Here is a 21,601-nt window from a genome sequence, read left to right on the forward strand (position 1 = left end):
TAAAATATCTGTGGTTTTCAGTAGTGCAGGTAAATTTACCAAAGAAGATCAGATTAAAAAGTCAAATGGTAATTCCCTATAACACAGTCATACTAGGTATTATCTTACCATATTTTAAAAAGAGATTTATATGTACTAATGTTGAAAGGTCTAATATATACTGTTAGGTGAAAAATGCAAATAATACAACCCATGTATTTCCAGGTGTTCAAATCTATATCTATAAAAATATCTTGAAAAAGGCCTGGAAGGTACACACCTGATGGATGACAGTGGTCATCTCTGAGGAGGGACTTTTAGCTTTATTGGCACTGCCTGAAATTTTTTTTTTTTGCGTTACGCAGGCCTCTCACTGTTGTGGCCTCTCCCGTTGCGGAGCACAGGCTCCGGACGCGCGGGCTCAGTGGCCATGGCTCACGGGCCCAGCCGCTCCGCGGCATGTGGGATCCTCCCAAACTGGGGCACAAACCCGTGTCCCCTGCATCGGCAGGTGGACTCTCAACCACTGCGCCACCAGGGAAGCCCCTGCCTGAAATTTTTTAATAGCAGGAATGTGAAAAAATAGATGAGAGCATATTACTAATTCATAGAATCCCTTGAGCATTACTTGAATATTGAAGATTGAAGGGGTAACTATCTGTTTAAGTTTATACAAATATGGGTATACTTCTTGGTCTTTGCAAGGAGAGAGCACTATAGCTTTCAGTTACCCAACATTTAGGGATTCTTGGTTAGAGTAAGTTAAACAGTTTTTCTGCAGAGAAGAAAAGCTCAATGGCTGTCAGCACTGATATCTAACATTAAACAGCATACTTACTAAAAAAAGAACTAAACCACAAAACTAAGGGAAAATATATTAGCTATATATAGTGGTAATGGGAACAGTAAGTAAAAATATATTAGCTACACAGTGGCGATGGAAGGATAAGGAAAATACATTCATTAGTTATACATACTGGTAATGGGAAGCTTGTAATTAGACATAATTCTCATTAGAGTTATAATATAGCTTCTAAATAGTCTACTATTAAATAAAGTTTCATTTTAAAAATTAGTTTTATTATTTCAACGTATTTGATTTGCTCAGTCCATTAGACAGGAGCACATGTTGACTAAACACAACCTAATGCATAACCTGAGGGGACTCGCGCATCATTACCTGATTGCCTGCAATGCTGACTGGCTGCTGATGGGTTCCACGGCTCTGAAGCTCCCCTCTATTGCAACAGTTCTTCACTACTGAAGGACTTCCTCATTTCTGTTTGCTCATCCTCTTGTTCCATAAGCTTCCTTTCTTGGGATGACACTCTCTCCATATACCTTGCATCATATGGTGTTCTTTGCAGGGAGTCTCTGTCTGGAAGTGGCCTCTGTGCCTGTGATGCACCGTGATCCTGGAATTCGTAGCCCAACAGTGGATCTCTCATTCCTCCAGGACCATTGAGCCCATCCTCAGGTTTCAGAGAAGAGTGCTTGTCCTCCTTACGCTCATACAGACTCAGTCGTTTCTCAACCACCTCACGAATCAACACTGAAAAATTATATGTGCAGAAATCACTGTGATTTTTCATATTTTAGTAGTTATAATGCTGACTTACAGATGAGTACAAAATATTCACCAGCCCTCGTCCCTTCCCTGTATCATGACCTTTTATATAAAGTCAACATACTTACCTTCTGTGCCACTTAATGCACTAAATATGCATTATATTCAATGCCCGTTTTAACAGAATATAATTTATAAAGTAATGACAGAAGATATTAATTCTGATCAAATTATAAAAGAACCAAAATTAATACTGAGGGCAAAAATATGTATCTTTGTTAATATAATCGATATACTGAAAATTTAAAAACCAAAACTTTAAAATATCTTTCTTCTACATATTCTTTCTACTGAAAAATTTCAGAGATGACTTTCCAATAATAAAATAAAAGAACTTACTGTCAACCACTGTTCTTCCAACCATGCTGCACTCCATGGTTTTGACAACTTCATTCATCAGCCATGGAAGGAATCCTATCTCAATATCTGTAATTTAAAAAGTTAACTTCATTAAGCAATTTTTAGGAATCATTATAGATTGGAAGAATTTGTGCTTTCCCCCTAATGTTACAGATACATCAATATTGTTTTCTTATTATAAAATGTCAAATAGACTTATACAGCATCACTTTTGTGGTTACCACATTCTCTATATATCTTCTGGTCCATTTCCGTTCAATTGCAGTAGGAACAGTATTTTTAGAACTATGAGCCCTTCCTTGGAGTCAAAGCTGTTAGAACGGACTTTATAGGTGCAACGTGAGATGAATCAAGGAGGCGGGGGGTGGAAGCAGGGGGTGTGGAACTGGGAGCAGAACTCCAATCCAAATGCAATGCAAAGCCAGGACTGAGCAATGCTGACATCTCCACCTGAAGCCCAGCTGAAGCCTGGGGACGACAGTAGATGATCAAGATCCAGAGGTAAGGGTCAGAGGGCATCTAAGAAGGCCATGTAGAAATGGGTCGGAAACGAGGTGTTTCCATTAGTGATAAATTTGTTCAAACTGAAATGGAAATCTACTCTATGGTGTAAGCCTTTAAAAAATATGGTCCCTGGGCTTCCCTGGTGGCACAGTGGTTGAGAGTCCCCCTGCCGATGCAGGGGACGCGGGTTCGTGCCGCGGTCCGGGAAGATCCCACATGCAGCGGAGCGGCTGGGCCCGTGAGCCATGGCCGCTGAGCCTGAGCGTCCGGAGCCTGTGCTCTGCAACGGGAGAGGCCACAACAGTGAGAGGCCTGCGTACCACAAAAAAAAAAAAAAAAAAAAAAAAGGTCCCTTACAATATACATTTTAATGTTTTAAAATGGCTTTTTTGGGGGACTTTTCTGGAGGTCCAGTGGTTAAGACTCTGCACTTAAACTGCAGGGGGCACAGGTTCAACCCCTGTTTGGGGAACTACGATCCCACATGCCGTGCGGCATGGCCAACAAAAAAGAAAAGGCTTTTTTGGGGGGCAGGCATCTAATTGTTATTTTTCAATGGGTGACAAGAGAGAGTGTGATAGAATATATATTCACTACTATAAATAGTCTTAATCTGAAGCATGAATCTCCTTTGCAAGCTTTTAAATGATCTATAACTGACTTTTCCAGCAACCCATGAATGCAGAAAAGGTTGCTGGCCTCTGTGACTAAAGCAAGAGGCCCAGCTGGACTCCGGGAAGCTGGCAGCATGGGAAGGGCACTGGACCTGGAGTCAGAGTCCCAGTCAGTCCAGGCCTAAGCACCCCCCGAGTGTCCAAGAGCAATTCAAGTTCTCTGAGCTTCAGTTTCTATTTCTGAAAAATGGGACTTAATCTGCCGTACTCCCTCCCTCACAGCCCTTTCGGATGGGCCAAATGGTATCACGTGTGAAAAACACGACAAAAATTGCAAAGTACAATAGAAGTATAAACTAATAATATTTGTGTGTAACCTGACCCTTATGTATTGAATTGAGTGTGTCATCGGTGAAAACTGACATTGCTAATATCTGCCCTCAGCCAGTATTAGCCCTTTGAAATAGGACCTGTGTACAAAGCAACATGGATGTAAGTGCTTTTGAACCCGAGGAAGGAGGGCGGCAGTGAGAAAGTGCCATCTCTTCCCCTCCGTTTGGCCACACTAAGCTGAGGAGAGTGGCTCTGAGGGGATGCTGGGGGATGGCTAACAGGTACAAGTTCTATCAAGGCTGAGATCAGGTTGGTTTGGTTGTTGTTGAAGCCTCCAACTCTTAATACAGTGCCTGGGATAGTATAAACACCTCATTACATAACCTCACTAGCTGTCCCCAAAGAGATTTTGATTGGAATAGGAAGTCTACTGAGAAAAACTTAGCGACAACTACTTACACATATAGATTACATATACAATTGACCCTTGAAGGACGTGGCGGTTGGGGCTGCTGACCGCAGGCACAGCCAAACATCTGCGTATGACTTCACAGGCAGACCTCTGTATCTGCAGGTCTGCATCTGCGGCTTCAACCAACCACGGGCCGTACTATGCTGCAGTACGTGTTGGGTAAAAAAAGTCCGCGTTTAAGTTTTATTTACATTATGACGTTTAGCTCCTAAATAATCCTCGTGTCACACAGGAGAAGACTGAAGGTCATCAAGCTAGTTAATGATAAAACTGGGATTCAAGCTCAGGTTTTTGACATCAAGTCCATATTTCTTTCTACTATCCAATGTTGTTTCTCAATGAAAGTAAACATCCTAAAATCAAGATCTTTATAATGCACCTCTTACTAGTAACAGTTCTTTCTTAAAACAAATTGATTGTAATTGATTTTAAAATTTGTTTCAGAGATAGAAAGATTCCAATTCAAAATAAAAATGGGCACGCGATAAATCCGAACCATGAAGAGGATGCTTATTGTGACAGTTAGTCTAACAAAGACCTCCACAGACCTCTTTCAACAGGATCATAAAAGTAGCCACCATCCCTGAGGCTGCTGAAAACAGAAGGGAGAAGGTCGGCCAGGTAACGCTGTGCAAACGCTTGGGCGGCGATTTTCTGTGCAGTCTCGTTATGCTTGTGGACCACTTGCCACTGCTGTTGCTTACGACGTTCCTGCCCAGAGAAAAATGCCACCACAGGTGGTTATTCAGCTATTACGTCTTCCCCAAATACTGATTCTAGTGAGCGGAAGAATTTGGACTTATTTTTGTATCCAAAAGTGAACAGCAAGGTGTCTATTACCAGTTCATGTTTTTCATCAAGATTTTAATGAATTTCAACAGCTAGGTAGGTACTGAATTCAGAGGAGATGAAGCTTAAGGTAAAATTTGTTTCCTGATCCATTTTCAAGTCAAATAATTTCAAGATATACATGTTTGACTGTATGGCTGATATCAAAGCATAATAATAGTTATATGTATTTTTAATTAGTATTTTAAAGTATTGCTGATATGAAAATTACAGTTGCTTAGACATCTTTGATTAAAAACTTGGGCCAATAAATTACCTCATTTGTAATGATTCTTTGAGTTCATAAAGTTCAGAAAATTATAAAACCTCTTTTTGTTTTTGTTGCTTCTTGTAGCTCATATGAAATCTGTGAAGCTAATGAACTATTCTCTATCCCTATGTACAAGTGGGAACATTAATATATTTTCTAATTAAATCTATTTTCAAAGTTTAAGCAAATATAAATCTAGATGATTTGTAGACTTCATTTTTTAAAATATACTTCCTAACAGTAAATCAACAAATTTAACTATTTTTTGATAAAGTCTCCACCAATTATTTCAACAAAGCTAATTCTGTCAGTGTTCATTGTATAATTGTGAGCAAATAATCGTGCATTTGCACAATCTTTACCATCAGCCCCATGCTCTTTACACAATTAATTATTCACTTTGGAGGAGAACTGAAAGTCCATTTGACTAGGTTTTGGGTAGAATGTCCCGACAACTAAGCTATTCTGTGTGGTAAGCTAGACTCTTTGAGCCCTTTCAGGTGTTTGGGAACTCTTTCATCATTTATCCAGCCAGTGTTTAATACAGGGTGACAGTTATTGCCAAACCCAGACAGACTCTTATCTAAAGATTACTGAGCCTCGTGCTTCCTAACTAGAGGTTTCTGGTATATTTTAAAGATTGGATCCTAAAACTTTTTTTATTAAAGGTTCTAAAAACCTATAATCTAGAGAAATATTCTATAAAGAGCCAAGTAGTAGACTCTGCAGATGTGGAGCAAGGCTCACCACAGAGAAGAAGATCCAGAATTCTAGGCAGACCCTCTGCTTCTTACCACCCACCTACCCAAAGATACTCCACTTTTTCCTGCCACCTTCTCTGCCACTGACTTGGGGCAAATTGACGTTCTTTCTTTCTCTAGCGCTCTTGATATTTAAGAGTGCCTTTCACTGGAACATATGTAATTTAAATTGTTACATTTAGGAACTTTGGGAACTCTGTGTAGGTACATTTATGTAAACTGGAATTTAAAAACGTAATTCAGTCCAGGAAAGATCTGTGATCTACAGGAGAGACCTGAGCAACAATTACTACAGGTCTTTTCTATATGTTGGCAAAGATCTTTAGCTCTGTTCATACTACATGTGATTTTGAACATAGTCTATTAAATAACCAAAATCTAAGAGAGAAACTAAAATTCTGTACTTTTTCCTCTCGGTGTCGTCTCTCTCGCTCTTCAAGTCGCTGAACTTCCGCAAGCTCGACGTTGCGTAACTCCTCATGTGCGCGCTGACGGGCCTGCAGGTTCGCCAACTCTTCTTCTTCCATTACTTCCAGAAGAGACTGCTCGATGGTCTTTCCCACCAAAACTTCTAACATTGGTTTAACTTCAAGGTCAAAGTCAAAGAGCTTAAACACACAAAACAAAGCAAGTTTAAAACTGTAATCATGAACCAAAGGCTCAGTGAAAAAATATCCAGAAGAGTAGCAATAACAGGATACTATTTATTGAGTGTCTTCTGTGTGCCAGACACCGTGCTGGTGTTTTATTTATGGTTTCTAATCCTCAAAATAGCCCGAAGGGCACACAAGCTGTTCACAAGCAAAAAAATGATTTGAGTCAAAGTTATAAAAAGACCTATGCAATCATCAGAATGAACCTCGATACTCAACAATTTTCAGATCAAACTCTGAAACCCAAGGGAAATATCCGTCTTTCTTATTCTCTGCCTTTTCTGCTCAATTTTTACTGGTTGTTTTGATAACGGTTTGAAGAACAAAGGAACAAGAATAATGGATATTTTGGTGATTCATCTCTAGGATTTCGAGGCAAATATATCCTTCTATGTAGATTATGAAAACTTACTTTATTTCCCAATTTCAATGACAGTACTTTCAAGTTCCTTCGAATCTTAAATCTCACTGAAGTCATTATGTATATAAGGATTGCCTTCTCTTCTTCAATTTCATAAACTGGCCTATTTATGCATTCCACACTGATATGAAAATGTAATTATTTTAGGATTATTTTCCTAACATAGATTATCTTCATAAAATTTATGTAATCTACAGGGAACTAACAGTGGGACTTTTTATACCAGAGATATTACTTTTCTTTATTTGGTACAAATCTACCTTATATTCATACATTAAGCAAGTATGCAAACACACAAAAATTAAATATGTAAATATTCTAAAGACATTTCTAAAAATTTTTATTTCTGAACAGCAAAGAGGGAAAATGAGATCATGGTATTTAAAAACATGCAGACCTACTAGAGAATGGACTTGAGGATACGGGGAGGGGGAAGGGTAAGCTGGGACAAAGCGAGAGAGTGGCATGGACATATATACACTACCAAACGTAAAATAGATAGCTAGTGGGAAGCAGCCGCATAGCACAGGGAGATCAGCTCGGTGCTTTGTGACCACCTAGAGGGGTGGGATAGGGAGGGTGGGAGGGAGGGAGATGCAAGAAGAGATATGGGGACATATGTATATGTATAACTGATTCACTTTGTTATAAAGCAGAAACTGACATACCATTGTAAAGCAATTATACTCTAATAAAGATGTTAAAAAAATAATTAAAAAATAACATTTCTGGGTAGCTCAGGATAAAACTATTATAGATAAATTTGGAAAGAAATGCAGTAAGTAGAATCTTCTTGACTGTGAAGTGGTTTGTATTCATGTTAAGCTTTTAACTAAACCTAACTATGTATAAAGAAGATAGAGGGAAGTCCAATAATGTACTATACCTCTCCTTCTAGAATTTGGGTGGCCACATCTTTGCCAGTTTTGGCAGGAATAAAGAGCGGTGTTGGTGGTTTGTCCAAAAATGCATCTGTTTGGCATTCCATATCAACTTCTATTATGCGGTCAGCAATTTCTTCAAGGTATAATTCTAAGAGAACACCATACACACTGAGTTTGAAATTCTGGTCTATTTCAAGTATTTGAAACTACAGTCCCTTCAAAATAGAAATGAATGGATCAGAAAACAAGTCTTGGAATAAAAGTACTCAAATGTGGGGTTCAATTCACATAGTGTACTAAGCGTTTTTATAATATTTGGAAGACTATAGAGTCACTCAGGCTAGAACATTAATTAAATGTTGAGAAAGCACTGAGCTTTGTATTTGAAAACAGAACTAAAGAAGAGCATGAAACCATAGACGTACGTAAGACACAAAGTATAACACAGGATGCAAAGTTAACAATCCATTTATTAAACGAGTCCTAAGAGAGTCAACTTATAAAGATTTGAAAATTCCTGGATATTTAAAAAAACTATGCACCATGTCACTGTGTTACTTGATGTTCCCTCTAGCCTACATATTATAAACAGACATATGAAACCAAATTTCACCTTAGGAATAGTTTATATGTGGCAAGGGCAGTATGGTATCATGCAAAGAACATGAGAACCGGAGTCAGATGCTGAACACAGAACCTAGCCAAATTACATCCTCTTTGGGCCTCAGTTTCTTCATGTGTCAAAGGGATCATAATTATCAGTCACATGGAGTCTTCGTAATAATAAAGGAGATACATAGGAAAAAGACCTGGTATAGTCTCTGAGATATAAGAAATACTCAACAAAAAGTACCTGCTATTCCATCACTTAATATTCTGATGGTGTAAATAAACACTAAAATTTAGCTCTCTCAGAATTACAGCTATGTTGGCTAATCACAGACATATACTCATTCTAGACTTGGCCACAACGTAGGGAAAAAACACGGAATGGTCCTCTTCCTTTCATCCTTATTATCCAGAAATATCTCAGATGAATCCACTCACCATCCTGGCAGGGTGCAAGGTGAATGCCAAGTAGTTACACTGGTCCAAGGAGAACACCAAGTATTGTTTGACTATCAAGATTCTGTCAACGACACAGCTAGACCCTATAGGTCTAGGTAAGCCTCCACAGCTGACAACAGTCAAACAAGCAGGAAAAGCCTGGCACTAGCCTAGGAGAGCCCGCATGGCCCTGGGGAGTATGCAAAGCGAGTGGAGAACAAAAGGAGAGACAAGAGGCCATGGTGAGAGAAGTGGGCGACTCAGATCTAAATGGGTTTACTCCCCTCAAAAGACAAAACACCAAAATAAAACTAGATTGCTGTCCTCTCCTGTTGGTCCAACACTGATTCATGTTGGGCTATAAAAAGTAAGAAATAATGCCAGTTTGAGAATAGAATATGTGAAAAGGGCTAAGAGAGAACTTAATTTGGTCATTAAATTCTTTTTTCAAAAACCCCATCTCATACTTTCAGCCATACCCAATATAATAATAATATATAGTCTATGAGTTTGTTTAATGAAGGGACTTCTCCTACCATGTGACTGGGGAAGTACTGGACAGCATAACAGATACATAAATAATATAAAGGCCAAATAAAATGAACTGACATAGAAAACCAAGCACACCCAGGAGCCACCACGCCAATGGCGGGCCCACATACCTGTCTGCACATCTACATGCTTTCTGCCTTCCACGGGTTCAGGCGTTCGTGGTCTGAGCTGTTCTTGGGCTCGTTTTTTGGCAAGAGCCCTCCTCTTAGCCTGCTGCTGTCTCTGAATCTCTGCAGGGTCGGGCTGCCCAGGCTGAGTGACAGAAAAGGCTTCTAAAATTTAGAAAATATTTCTCAAAACATATAGGACTGCTGTTCCAAAAGTGATTCCTGGATGGTATAAAAGCATCTGTCATAGAATGCCTCCTGATTATCAGTGACTTGATGATTAAAAATTTATTTGAACTTTGGTAATTACAAAGGTATCTGACAAAACATATGAAGTAACTTCAATTTATGACTTATTTAAAATGGGTGCAGAATCCCATCGAATACATTGTTTTTCCTCATTCAAGGATTTTTACCATGAACTCCTCTGGTGCCTAGTAAACCGATACAACCATTCAGTCACAGTAAATTTTAATGAGTAGTTAAGAAATTGAAAAGCGCTCAAATTTTTAAAAAATCTGATTTCATGGACAGAATTTCCTTAAAAGATATATTAGCTCACAAAGAAAATATCCTCAGTCCGAACGAAGCCTGTCCAAGTGCACAAAATAATAGCTGACTAAGGGATTAAAAGTATAATTATTCACAGTAGTTCTGCAATATGTGGCAGTCCTTGATTTCATATCCATATCTAATTTTGTAGTCCTTCTCTATAGCTAACTTGTCTTATCTCAAGGTAAATATGAAAAGAAAAGGAGAAATATAAAAGTACTTTACATGAAAATTTTTAATATTTAAAATTAGACTTCTAAAAACATTTTAATTGAAATGAAATTGTAGTTTTTTTGAAAAGAAAAAAGAAAATTACCTATAATCCCATCTTCCTAATACAATGGCTATTGCTAGTTAAATGCATACAGTTTTTTTGAAGTTGTGGTGATACCATACATTTTATACAGTTTTCCTAACTTAACACTACCTATCGTAAATTTTCCCCATATTCACATTATATAGTGGAAAGAAGAGCATTGGCTCTGAAGCTCAAATTCCAACTCCTTAATTTATTAATTACTAGGATTAGTAAAGCTTGGACTAATAACCCACATTTTCAGATATTCAGTTTTCTCATCTGTACAATGGGAATAATATCTGTTAAGTTTTAGATTATAAGGAACAAATCAGATGATAATGTAACAAGTCTAACACAATACCTGTCATAGAATAGCTCTTCCCTTACATAGTTATCATTTCCTTTTATTATAAAATAACCACCAAAAAGAAAGAAATATCTTTACCAAATATCTTTACCAAAAAGAAAGAAATATCATCTACAGTTTTGTTTTTCTAATATAATTACTAATATCATTTTGGGATAATTCAATGGAGGACTTTTCCTTTGTATAACGTGTATATTCTATATTATTATAAATATCATGCTTGATTTATTTCTATTTTTTAATGTAATTATAAATGTCAGCCTTGAAAGATTTAGGGTAACAGAAATACAACAAGTTCATTTTAGAAATGCATTGCCTAACTTAACTGTTTCAGATCTAGTTATAATCTCTTTTTAAAAAAGTTTTATTTTGAAATAATTCACAGAAATTTGCAAAAGCTGTACATAGCGTCCTGTGTATGCTTCACCCAGCTTCTTTCAATGGTGACATTTTATACAGTTATAACAAAATATCAAAATCAGGAAATTAACACGTAAGATGTTAACAGATCTTACTCGGTTTTCACAATTTTTACAGGCATTGATTTGTGTCTGTGTACATTATTCTATGTGATTTTATATATAGATTTGTGTAACCACTACCACAATAAAGATAGAGACCTATCTCATTGCCCCAGAGGAGCCTCTTTTATATTTCTCCAAGTCCCACCTTCAATTCTGTTCTCCATCTCTAGATTTTGTCTTTTTAAGAATGTTATATACAAGGAATCATTCAGAATGTAACCTTTTGAGATTGCCTTTTTTTTTTTTACTAAGCATAATGTCCTTGAGGTCCACCCAGGTTGTTACCTGTATCAATAGTTCATTCCTTTTTTAAAAAAATTTATGTATTTAATTTATTTATTTTTGGCTGGGTTGGGTCTTCGCTGCTGCACTCTGGCTTTCTCTAGTTGCTGCAAGCAGGGGCTACTCTTCGTTGCAGTGCACGGGCTTCTCACCGCAGTGGCTTCTCTTGTTGCAGAGCACGCGCTCTAGGCGCATGGGCTTCGGTAGTTGCAGCACATGGGCTCAGTAGTTGTGGCTCATGGACTCTAGAACGCAGGCTCAGTAGTTGTGGCGCATGGGCTTAGTTGCTCCGCGGCATGTGGGATCTTCCCAGACCAGGGCTTGAACCTGTGTTCCCTGCATTGGCAGGCGGATTCTTAACCACTGCACCACCAGGGAAGCCCTCATGGCCTTTTGTTAGTAGTACTTGATTGCATGGATGTACCAGGTTTGTTTAACCATTTACCTACTGAAAGACACTTGGTTTTTTCCAGTTTTTTGGCGATTATGAATAAAGCTGCTATGAGTGTTCATTTGTGAACAGGTTAATATGTGAACATATGTTCCCATTTCTCTGGGATAAATGTCTAAGAGTTCAATTGTGGACTTGAATGGTAAGTGCTTGTTAGTTTTTATAGGCAGCCACTCAACAATTTTCTGGGGTCAATGTACCATTTTACATTTCAAACTGCAATCTACCAGGGTTCCAGTTGTTCTACTTCCTCACAAGCCCTTCATCTTACTATTATTTTAAAAGTTTAGCTTTTCTAACAGGTGTGTAGTTACATCATTGTGGTTTTAATTTGTATTTCTCTAATTTGTATTTCCCTAATCTTGGTTTCAAGACTTGTTTTGTGTTTTGCTTTTGGAAGTTTGATTTTGATGTGTCTTGGTGAAAATTTGTAGGTTTATGCCTTCTGTCAAACTTGTAGAATTTTCAGGCACGACTTCTTTGAGTATGTTTTCAAATCCCACACTGGGACTGAAGCCTGGGACTGAATTTAGATATTTTATAACGTAATTTAGATATTTTGTTATTGTTCCTCAGATCTCTGAGGCTCTTTTGGGGGCAGGGGTCTATTTTCTACTTGTTCTTCAGACCAGGTAATTCCACTGATTTGTTTCTGTATTGACTGATTGTTTCCTACGTTATCTCCAGGAAGTCCATCTGAGAGGTTTTTATTTTGGTTCTTGTATTTTTCAGTTCTATATTTTCCATTTGGTTCATTTTGATATTGTCTATTTCTTTGCAAAGATTTTCTATTTTTTTCCATTTGTTTCCAGAAAGTTCGTAATTGTTCACCTTTGACTGAAGTATTTTTATGATGACTGCTTTATTTAACAGTCGTGTCACGTTACTCCTACAGCTGAGTCATCTTGCTGTTGTCACCTCTTGATTGATTTTTCTCATTCAAGTTGTCACTGTCCTGGTTCTTGGTACAATTGAGTGACTTTTAAATTGTATTCTGGACATTTTGGGTATTATGTTGTGAGACTATGGGTCCTAATCGTTTTAGCAGGAAGTCACCCCTTTTGTTTTAGTGCACAGGTGTGAGTGGAGAGGGAAGTTTACCACCAGGCAGTGAAAGCAGGGTGCCAACCTGCATCACCTCACTGGTGCCAGGTGGGGGTGACAGTTCAGCTCCTTGCTATGCTCCACTGACACTAGTGTTGGAGTGCAGGGGAGTTGAGTTCTGGCTAGCACTGCCTCTTACTACCTTGTTCCTCCTTGTTGCTGTCAGGTAGGGTTGAAAATTCAGCTCCCTCCTGGCTCGGCTGATGCCACCCCAGAAAAAGTAGGAGATCCATTTATACCATCTCTTATCACCTCACTGCCCCTGGGTGAGGGTGGCACTTCAGCCTCCTGCTCTGCCCTTGTTGATACCAACTCCATGGATGAATCAGAGGACTGATTCGTACTGTTGCTGTCACGTGGAGATCACGTGATATTAAAAGGTCCAGCTCTCCACCTTAGCCTCACCAATGGCCATGCGGAGGGGCAGGGCGGTTTATCCACTGGTGTGTGGCTGGAGGAGGGGTACTATGGTAAGGAGGTTTCTGTTCCACGAGGCCACCCTCTATCTTTGGATAGAGGGAGCAGGCTTTTCTTAGGGCGTGCCAGGTTCCAGAGTGGTCATGGCTGCAGGTTGCAGGCTTCTCTGGCACTCTGGGATATGCGAGAGGCAAAAAGAAAACCCATGGACTCACTGCCATGTTGTTCAAGCCCAGAGGTCCCTAGCCAGTCCACTTTCTTCTTTCCACCTTTCAGAATCTTCCTATGTTTGTTTGTGGTGCGACATCCAGGGTTTTTTAGTTGTAAGAGGAGGAATAGGAAGGAATTGGTGAATTCCTACTTGTCTGGAACTGGACGTCTGAGTATACTTTTAAAGTGAGGTGTTGATGAACTGACTAAAGAACTAAAAAAAAAATGTACCAAATCATCATAATATATTTTTTTAAAATAGGACTGAAAAAGCAGTGATTCTCCATTCTACTCTTGTTCGAGGTCTGGCAGTACTCATTGCTACTGTCACAAGAAAATGCTGGAACGTGTCTATATCACATGTTTGAGCTATTGTTTCTAAATGCTGGCCCCTAAACTGGCTGTACCAGAATGGCCCAGGGAAGTTTATTAATACTACATACCCCTGTGTCTAACTTTTGGAGGTTCTAATGCAGTAGATGCATGGTATGCTGAAGCATATATATTTTTGAGTTTTCTAGGTGATTTTGATATATGCTGATTCAGAATGTCTAACATCCCATACATCCCATGTGGTGTTAAGCATTTATATGTCAAATAGTGTTTACAAGTTAACTATATTTCATTTCTGTGCCAAGAAATCATTCTTTTTTTAAATTAAATTAAATTTTTTTAATACAGCAGGTTCTTATTAGTTATCTGTTTTATACATATTAGTGCACATATGTCAATCCCCAAGAAATCATTCTTAATATCACACTACATCTTACTCATCTCTGTATCCTGCATACCCAGCACAGGACTTAAAAGTCAATAAATATTTGTTGAGTGAACTAAAGAAAAGAAGCATAATTCAGACTTTTTGATTAAATAATGATAACAGTATTGGAGCATGAGATAATTTAAACAAACCTAAATATATTAGACCAGTGCTACTGAAAGTGTGGTCCTCAGACTCGTGTTGTCTGTGAGCTATTTGAACTGGTCTATAACAATTTAATTACAGAAATTGAGAGTAAGCATTTGGAAACTTTTAGAATAGATCTCCACAGTTCTATTAACCTAGTAAAAAATTGGGGTTTGTATTTTTTAAAATACTTTTAATTGTGGTAAAATACACATAACATAAAATTTACCATCTTAACCATTTTTAAGTGCACAGTTCAGTGGCATTAACTACATTCACATTGTGCAACCGTCACCACCATCCATCTCCAGAACTCTTTTCATCTTGTAAAACTGAAACTCCGTACCCGTTAAATAACTACTCCCTATTCCCCCATCCCTGGCAACCACTATCTGGCTTGTACTTTGCATGTCTTTTTTTTTAATTTCATTTTTCTAGCAATTCATCTTTATTTTATTTCATAAATGTGTTAGTCTATAACAGATTAGAAATTAAAAGAAAGAAACAAAAATTGGTCATTCACCGCATGAAGGCTCTGTGTCAGACTATTCTCATTATACTTACCAGTGGTACTGTCTGCAGAGCATATGTGTTGCCTCGGATCACCCTTCTGTCATACATTATGTTTCCGTAACGCATAGGCTCTTCAGCTCTGTCAAAAAGCAAATTCTAAATAATGACTGTAATAGAGTACTGGTATCTGTCAATTCATTTTTTAAAACTGAAATACACTTGATTTACAGTGTTGTGTTAGTTTCAGGTGTACAGCAAAGTGATTCGATTATACATAGAAATATTTTTTCAGATTCTTTTCCATTATAAGGTATTACAAGATACTGAATGTAGTTCCCTGTGCTATATAGTAGGTCCTTGCTGTTTATCTATTTTATATATAGTAATGTGTATCTGTTAACCCCAAATTCCCAATTTATTCCTCTCCCCCCTTTCCCCTTTGGTAATCGTAAGTTTGTTTTCTATGTCTGTGAGTCTATTTCTGTTTTGTTAATAAGTTCAATTATATCACTTCTTTAGATTCCACATATAAGTGATGTCATATTTGTCTTTGTCTGAAGTCAACTCATTTTTAATAGGATTTAGAAATGAAAATATTTTAAGATGAAAATATTTTACTTTATTTTTTTAGCACAGTCCATAAAGTAAGGAGATAAATGGCTGCCATTTATGGAATGTTTATTATAAAGCCAGGCGCTTCACAGGTATTATTTATTGCTCACAATAAGTTTCAAGTTGGGAATGATGGTTGCCATTTGACTGAAGAGGAAGTAGACCCAGAAAGGAATCTGACCAAGGTTACTTAGCTAGTGAGAGGTGGAGCTAGATTTAGGATGTAAATCTGTTAGACTACTTAACAAACCTGAAAAGAGCCCAGGTGAAATGGGGCTTGCTCTAAAGGACTGAAAAAATTTTGATTCCAGGATTGAAAAGTTACATTAATAGAATCAGGCTTAAAAAATGTTAAATTTATTATTGTTCTTTAACCTCAAAGATATTTTAAAATGATATTTTTAAAATATTAATAAAATTTTAACTTCAGAGGTCAGACTGATCAATAGTGAAAAATACACAGCTGATATTTTCATTTGAAATTCTTTAAACGATATGCCATTTGTGGCTATGAAACCAAATAGCGACCTATACCAATAACAGTACTCTCTCAGAAATGATTCTGTTAGGGGTAGTAAATTGCTTGTTTATCACATACTGAAACCACTGCTGGATAGCCTGACATCATATTACTTAAAACCCAGACATGCTTCACTGCTCATCTTACTTGAGTCCTGGACAGTGTTTGGCTCAGCCGGCCACTTCCCCACTGAAGTACTCTCCATCCCAGGCCTCCCTGATACCCCCATACTATTCTGAATGCTCTTCTGCTTTTTCTCTGACTCCTTTCTCAGCCAGGTGTTTGCTATTTCCCCCCACTGGAGAATTTCCTCATGATTCAGCCTTCTCTTGTCCTGAGTTGACCCCATCCACTCTCAAGGCTTCACTTAATGTCCATATACCTAAAACTCCCAATTTTATCTTTAGCTCAGAACTCTCCTCTGAGCTCCAGACTGTACAGCCAGTTGACATGCCTGATGACATCTCACTCAAAAGTCTCAAAGGCAACCTCAAAATTGAACTAATTATCATTTTCCCACTCCAACTTGTTACTTCTGTAGTGTTCTCTATTACATTAAATGGTACTACTAACCACCCAATTGGTTTAGAAGCCTGAGAGTCATCCATGACTCTTCCCTCTTCCCCATTTTCTACAACCAGCAAATCCTATTGATTCTACCCCCCAAATCTTTCTGGCATCCATCCACTGCTCACTGCCACCACTATCGTTTACTGGGACTGTTGCAGAAGTCTCTTAACTGTCTCTTAACAGCATTTCTATCCACTGTAGCCAGTGATCTTTCAGAATGGAAAAATCCAAACATAATGCTTACTTGATTAAAGCCTCCTAGTGCTAATCAAAAGTGATAGTGAGGATAAATTTTGGTTTTGTTTTTATGATATCAAAGACAAAAAGAAAAAAATCCATAACACCTATTGCTGGAGAGGATGTGGGAAAAAGGGTATGTTTAAACATTTCTGGAGGAAAGATATTTTGTTCCATTTGTCTGTATTAAAGAAACACATGACTTAACAATCCCACCCTGGGAATCTGCCTCATAGATTTAAAAAAGTCAGTACAGGGGATTCCCTGGTGGCACAGTGGTTGAGAGTCCGCCTGCCAATGCAGGGGACACGGGTTCGTGCCCCGGTCCGGGAAGATCCCACATGCCGCGGAGTGGCTGGGCCCGTGTGCCATGGCCGCTGAGCCTGCGCGTCCGGAGCCTGTGCTCCGCAACGGGAGAGGCCACAACAGTGGGAGGCCCACATACCGCAAAAAAAAGAAAAAAAAAAAAAAAGCCAGTACATAAGGCTATTTACTGAAACTTCCTTCTTTGTGGTAAAAACCTGAAGTGAACTGAATATCTATCAATAGTGGAAAATTTTAATAACATATGGTATCAGGGGATATCATGCTGCTATTAAAAACAATTGGAGGAATTTCCACAAAGAATTAAGTGAGTGAAGGAAGATGTTGAGAATTGTGTATGTTACCATTGCTATGAAGTAAAGCCCTTGTAGCTGTGTATCTGTATGTATATATTTATACACGTGTACATAAACATGTGAACCTGGAGAAAAGTACAAAAGTATTCATTCAAAGTCTTTAACATGGTTTGGGGGCAGGAGAGGGAGAGTAGGTTTGCAAGGGAAGGGGCTGGGGAATAAAGCTGTACTAAGATAACCCACAGGCATGAGTGATAGGATAATTATTAAAAGATTAGATATGTATGTGCATGTATACATAAAGAAATTAGGGAAAAAAGGAATTAGAGCTTATAAAATGGGGGGGGAGCCAACTGCAGATTAATATGTGTAGTATGATTCTACTTTGGAAATAAACCTTCTATACATATGTGCATATGCTCCTGTATGTGTGAACAAGCAAGGAGGCGTGGAAGAATAAGATTTTTTTTAAAATTTATTTATTTTGGCTGCATTGGGTCTTCTTTGCTGTGCGCAGGCTTTCTCTAGTTGTGGCGAGCAGGGGGCTACTCTTCGTTGCGGTGCGCGGGCTTCTCATTGTGGTGGCTTCTCTTGCTGCGGAGCACGGGCTCTAGGCGCGCAGGCTTCAGTAGTTCTGGTGTGTGGACTCACTAGTTGTGGCTCACGGGCTCTAGAGCGCAGGCTCAGTAGTTGTGGCGCACGGGCTTACCTGCTCCGCGGCATGTGGGATCTTCCCGGACCAGGGGAAGATCGAACCCATGTCCCCTGCTTTGGCAGGCGGATTCTTCACCACTGCACCACCAGGGAAGCCCAAGGTTGTTAAATTTGGTTACAACAAGAAAGTGGGAGTAGAGGTCGGTGGGAGATAATTAACTCTGCCTTTATTCCCCCTTATTTTGTATTTCTCATTTGCTTCAGCAAGCATATATTACTTTTATAAATTGAAAATTACCAATAAGGATAATTTTAAACTGAAAAATCAGACTCCTTTGATTTGAAAAATAAAAGAACTCCTTCCAAAGGCTTGAATCAACAGATTACTTGAATATACCAATCAACTAACTCTATAAAAAAAAAAGAAATTGTTCCTAATGAACCACCATTGATTCTTATTTCAACTGTTGGTGTGATTTAATAGGAAGGATTTGTAAGCAACCACTTAAAGGCACCAGGAAGTATTTCTCAAAGGAGTCCCTTTTAAAATTGAATCCTTTTATAATATAAATAATTTAAATTTTCTTGTTTTGGTTTTCTTAAAGTGGTAGACATTTCTTATAAAAGAAGTCTTTATTGTCAGAATAAGATAATTATGAATTTAGACTCTGTTTGAAATAAGCATCAAGAGCTACACTGCTCCTGTTCAGTCGTTAATTCAGCAATTTGTGTTGAGTGCTATGTGTCAGGCACAGTCTTAAGTGAACAAAAGTCACAAAGGTTCCTGTTTGCATGGAGCCTGCATTCTTGGAAAGGTCTGCTGATTCTAAAATTTGAGGCTTACGGCAAGAACTTTAAGAGAACCATAACATTTCACGCCCTTTCCAAATATGGATATTTGAATATTTGCAAAGACTGATGAATGTAAAAGTACAATTTGGGGTCCAGCATGTTAGCATAACCTGATTCCTGCCCAAAGACTGCTGTGGAAACAGCTTTAGTTGGCTCCCATTTTGGACACGCTATTGTGTGTGACACCTTTTTACCTCAGTTTCTTCATTTGCATAATGGAGTTAAAGACCAAGTTCACAGCACTGGGGACTACGTAAGAAAATGTCTGTAAATGCCCCTAGGAGGTGCTTGCATGGCACATAGTCGGCCAACAATAAACATCAGTTGACTCAAACTTAGTGAAATAAGTCGGTTCCGTCCACATGTTATCAATCATGCCAGCATCATCATCAGTAAGAGTTAACTAATGCCCTTTCTTGCTTCAGTTCTCCACACCACGGGAGAGTTCTTTAGGGGAGGAAATTTTATATTTCGCAGAGTGTAGAGAAGGGAAAGCAGCATAGGCGGGTTTTGCCAGGGCGAAGGGGCCAGGACCCCGCGGCCCCGGGACGTGTGTGTGGGGGGGTTGTGGAGACCACAGAGGGGTTGGTTGGCTCACTCACGGCTGCATCTGGTTGTCCCGGTAACGGCGGCGCTGGCAAGGCAGGGCCCGGGGCCGGCTGGTGTAGGTGTAGGTGGCCATGGCCGGAGAGGCGCGGTCCGTCAACGTGCAGGCCACGCCCAAGGTCAGACCGCTTCGCTTTCGGTGAAGCTTGGCTTAGAAGCAGGTGGCCACGAAAGTGTCGTGGGAGCCGGAGAGATGCACGTAGTGCCAAGGGCAGGGATTCCGCGACGCAAGGAGAGGCGGCAAGAAGGGAAGCGGGCGGGACGCGAAGTTGCCAGGGCAGGAGGTGGGAGCTACACTCGGCTTACTCGGTGCAGCACTGAGCCCGCCGGCGCCACCCGCGCCGGTTGCCCAGCAACCAAGCGTTCCGGCTGGAAGCGGGACCTCAGGGAAGTTCCTGCTTGTGGGTTTCCGGGGGAGAACAGGGCGCCGGGGCACTTCCGGCTCTTGACTCCGCCCACCCAAGCCTACCTTATAGATACACCTGTGCGTGAAGGAGCCGGGCATGGCGGTCCCCCGCGGAGCCTTGAGGAGGACGGCGGCGGTCCCCGGCCCCACTTTTGAGTGAAGCTTTGCGGGGCCTGTGTTGGCGCCGTTCTCCCAGGCCTCGTTCCTTGGGGGCCGCCCTCGGCTGCTTCTCCCGGCACTGACGCCGCGCCTCTACTCCGGGCTGTCCACCTACGATCGCACACGCGTGGCACCCGGGCTCCTAGCTCTGTTACGTGCCAGGTCCGGGCCAGGGCTTCCCTGGTGCCTCCCAGCACCGCCACCTCTCCCGCCCCAGGGGCCGCCTGCCGCCGTCCTCCGCAGCTGGTCTGCATTTTCCGCCTTCTCTGCTTACCGCTCTGTTGCTAGTCCTTCAAGAGACCCTCGGGCGCACGGAGCGTGAAGGCCTGCCCCAGCGACGTCTCATTTTGGGAAAGGGTGGGCACTTTCTTGAGTCTTTTAGGCCCCCTTTGCCCTGAAGAATGAAGCATCATGGGGTGAGTCTGCCCTCAGAAACGCAATGGATTGGTTTTAGTATTGGCAATGTAAAAATATTGGTTTGTGTCAGTGAAGTTTAGGCATCCCTGAGTGATCGGTTATTTGCATTTGCGTTTGCGTTCTTCAATTCAGTTAAGTGCTGTGTGGATTTAAATCCAGGTTCTGCAATGTACTAGCCCTGTAACCTCTGGCAAGGTAATGTTTTTGTGCTTCATCTTGCTAATTTTCAAAACAGGGGTAATAGAATTTATCTCTTAAGAGTTTGTCATGAGGATTAAAAGAGTTAAGTGTAAAATACGTAGAACTGTATCTGGTAAATGATAACGCGTTCTATTAAGATCGAGATCCCTCCTGTGCTTTGAAGCTTATGGTCTAAAGCAGATGTAGGCATTGTATAAACACTAACATAAAGGTATATGGTAAATGCTAGAGATAAAAACACTGGATGAAGATTTTAGGTCTGATCTCTTAATTTTGAGGTGGTTTCTGAATGGGCCAAAGGAGAAAGTGACATTTAAATTGTGTTCGATGTGCGTAGAAACAGATGGACTAGAAGTGGGGGGCTAGAGAAAGAAACGAGTTAAAGATCACTCTAAGGGTTTTGATTAAATGTTGGACATTGTGTAGAAAAAAATGCAGAGACGCTCTAGCTTATGTTGTTTTTCTTCAGAGGATTTAATTTTATTCAACTGGCAGAGTTGACATTTGATAAAGGATTCAGGCTTTGGGAGGACTGATCGATTTCTGGTTTGCCTTTATTCCAGACCATAGGCCTTTAAGAATCTCAACAGAAAACCTAGCATTTTAACAGGTCCCCATCTTGGGGGACCTTGAACTCTCTAAGTTTGTATTCCCAGCTCTGTGAGATTGTGGAAAGGTCTACTTAGCTTTTTGGCCACTTAGCACCTGC

The 21,601-nt window shown here is 39.8% G+C and overlaps 1 protein-coding gene across 1 annotated transcript in view; it reads right to left on the bottom strand.

Moving 5' to 3' along the window:
- Positions 1 to 20,605, bottom strand: part of RSPH3 (radial spoke head 3) — a 72,208-nt gene extending 51,603 nt beyond the window's left edge. Inside the window, 9 exon segments of the mRNA XM_081250719.1 lie at positions 1,160 to 1,531; positions 1,946 to 2,032; positions 4,438 to 4,600; positions 6,154 to 6,357; positions 7,710 to 7,855; positions 9,417 to 9,558; positions 15,090 to 15,177; positions 19,706 to 19,860; positions 19,864 to 20,605. Coding sequence (XP_081106845.1) covers positions 1,218 to 1,531; positions 1,946 to 2,032; positions 4,438 to 4,600; positions 6,154 to 6,357; positions 7,710 to 7,855; positions 9,417 to 9,558; positions 15,090 to 15,177; positions 19,706 to 19,860; positions 19,864 to 20,214 — 1,650 coding nt within the window. The 5' untranslated portion in view covers positions 20,215 to 20,605 and the 3' untranslated portion in view covers positions 1,160 to 1,217.
- Between the last annotated feature and the right edge of the window lie 996 nt (positions 20,606 to 21,601).

Source organism: Mesoplodon bidens (assembly GCF_964165515.1).
Source record: "Mesoplodon bidens genome assembly, chromosome: 12".
NCBI classification, from domain to species: Eukaryota; Metazoa; Chordata; class Mammalia; order Artiodactyla; family Ziphiidae; genus Mesoplodon; species Mesoplodon bidens.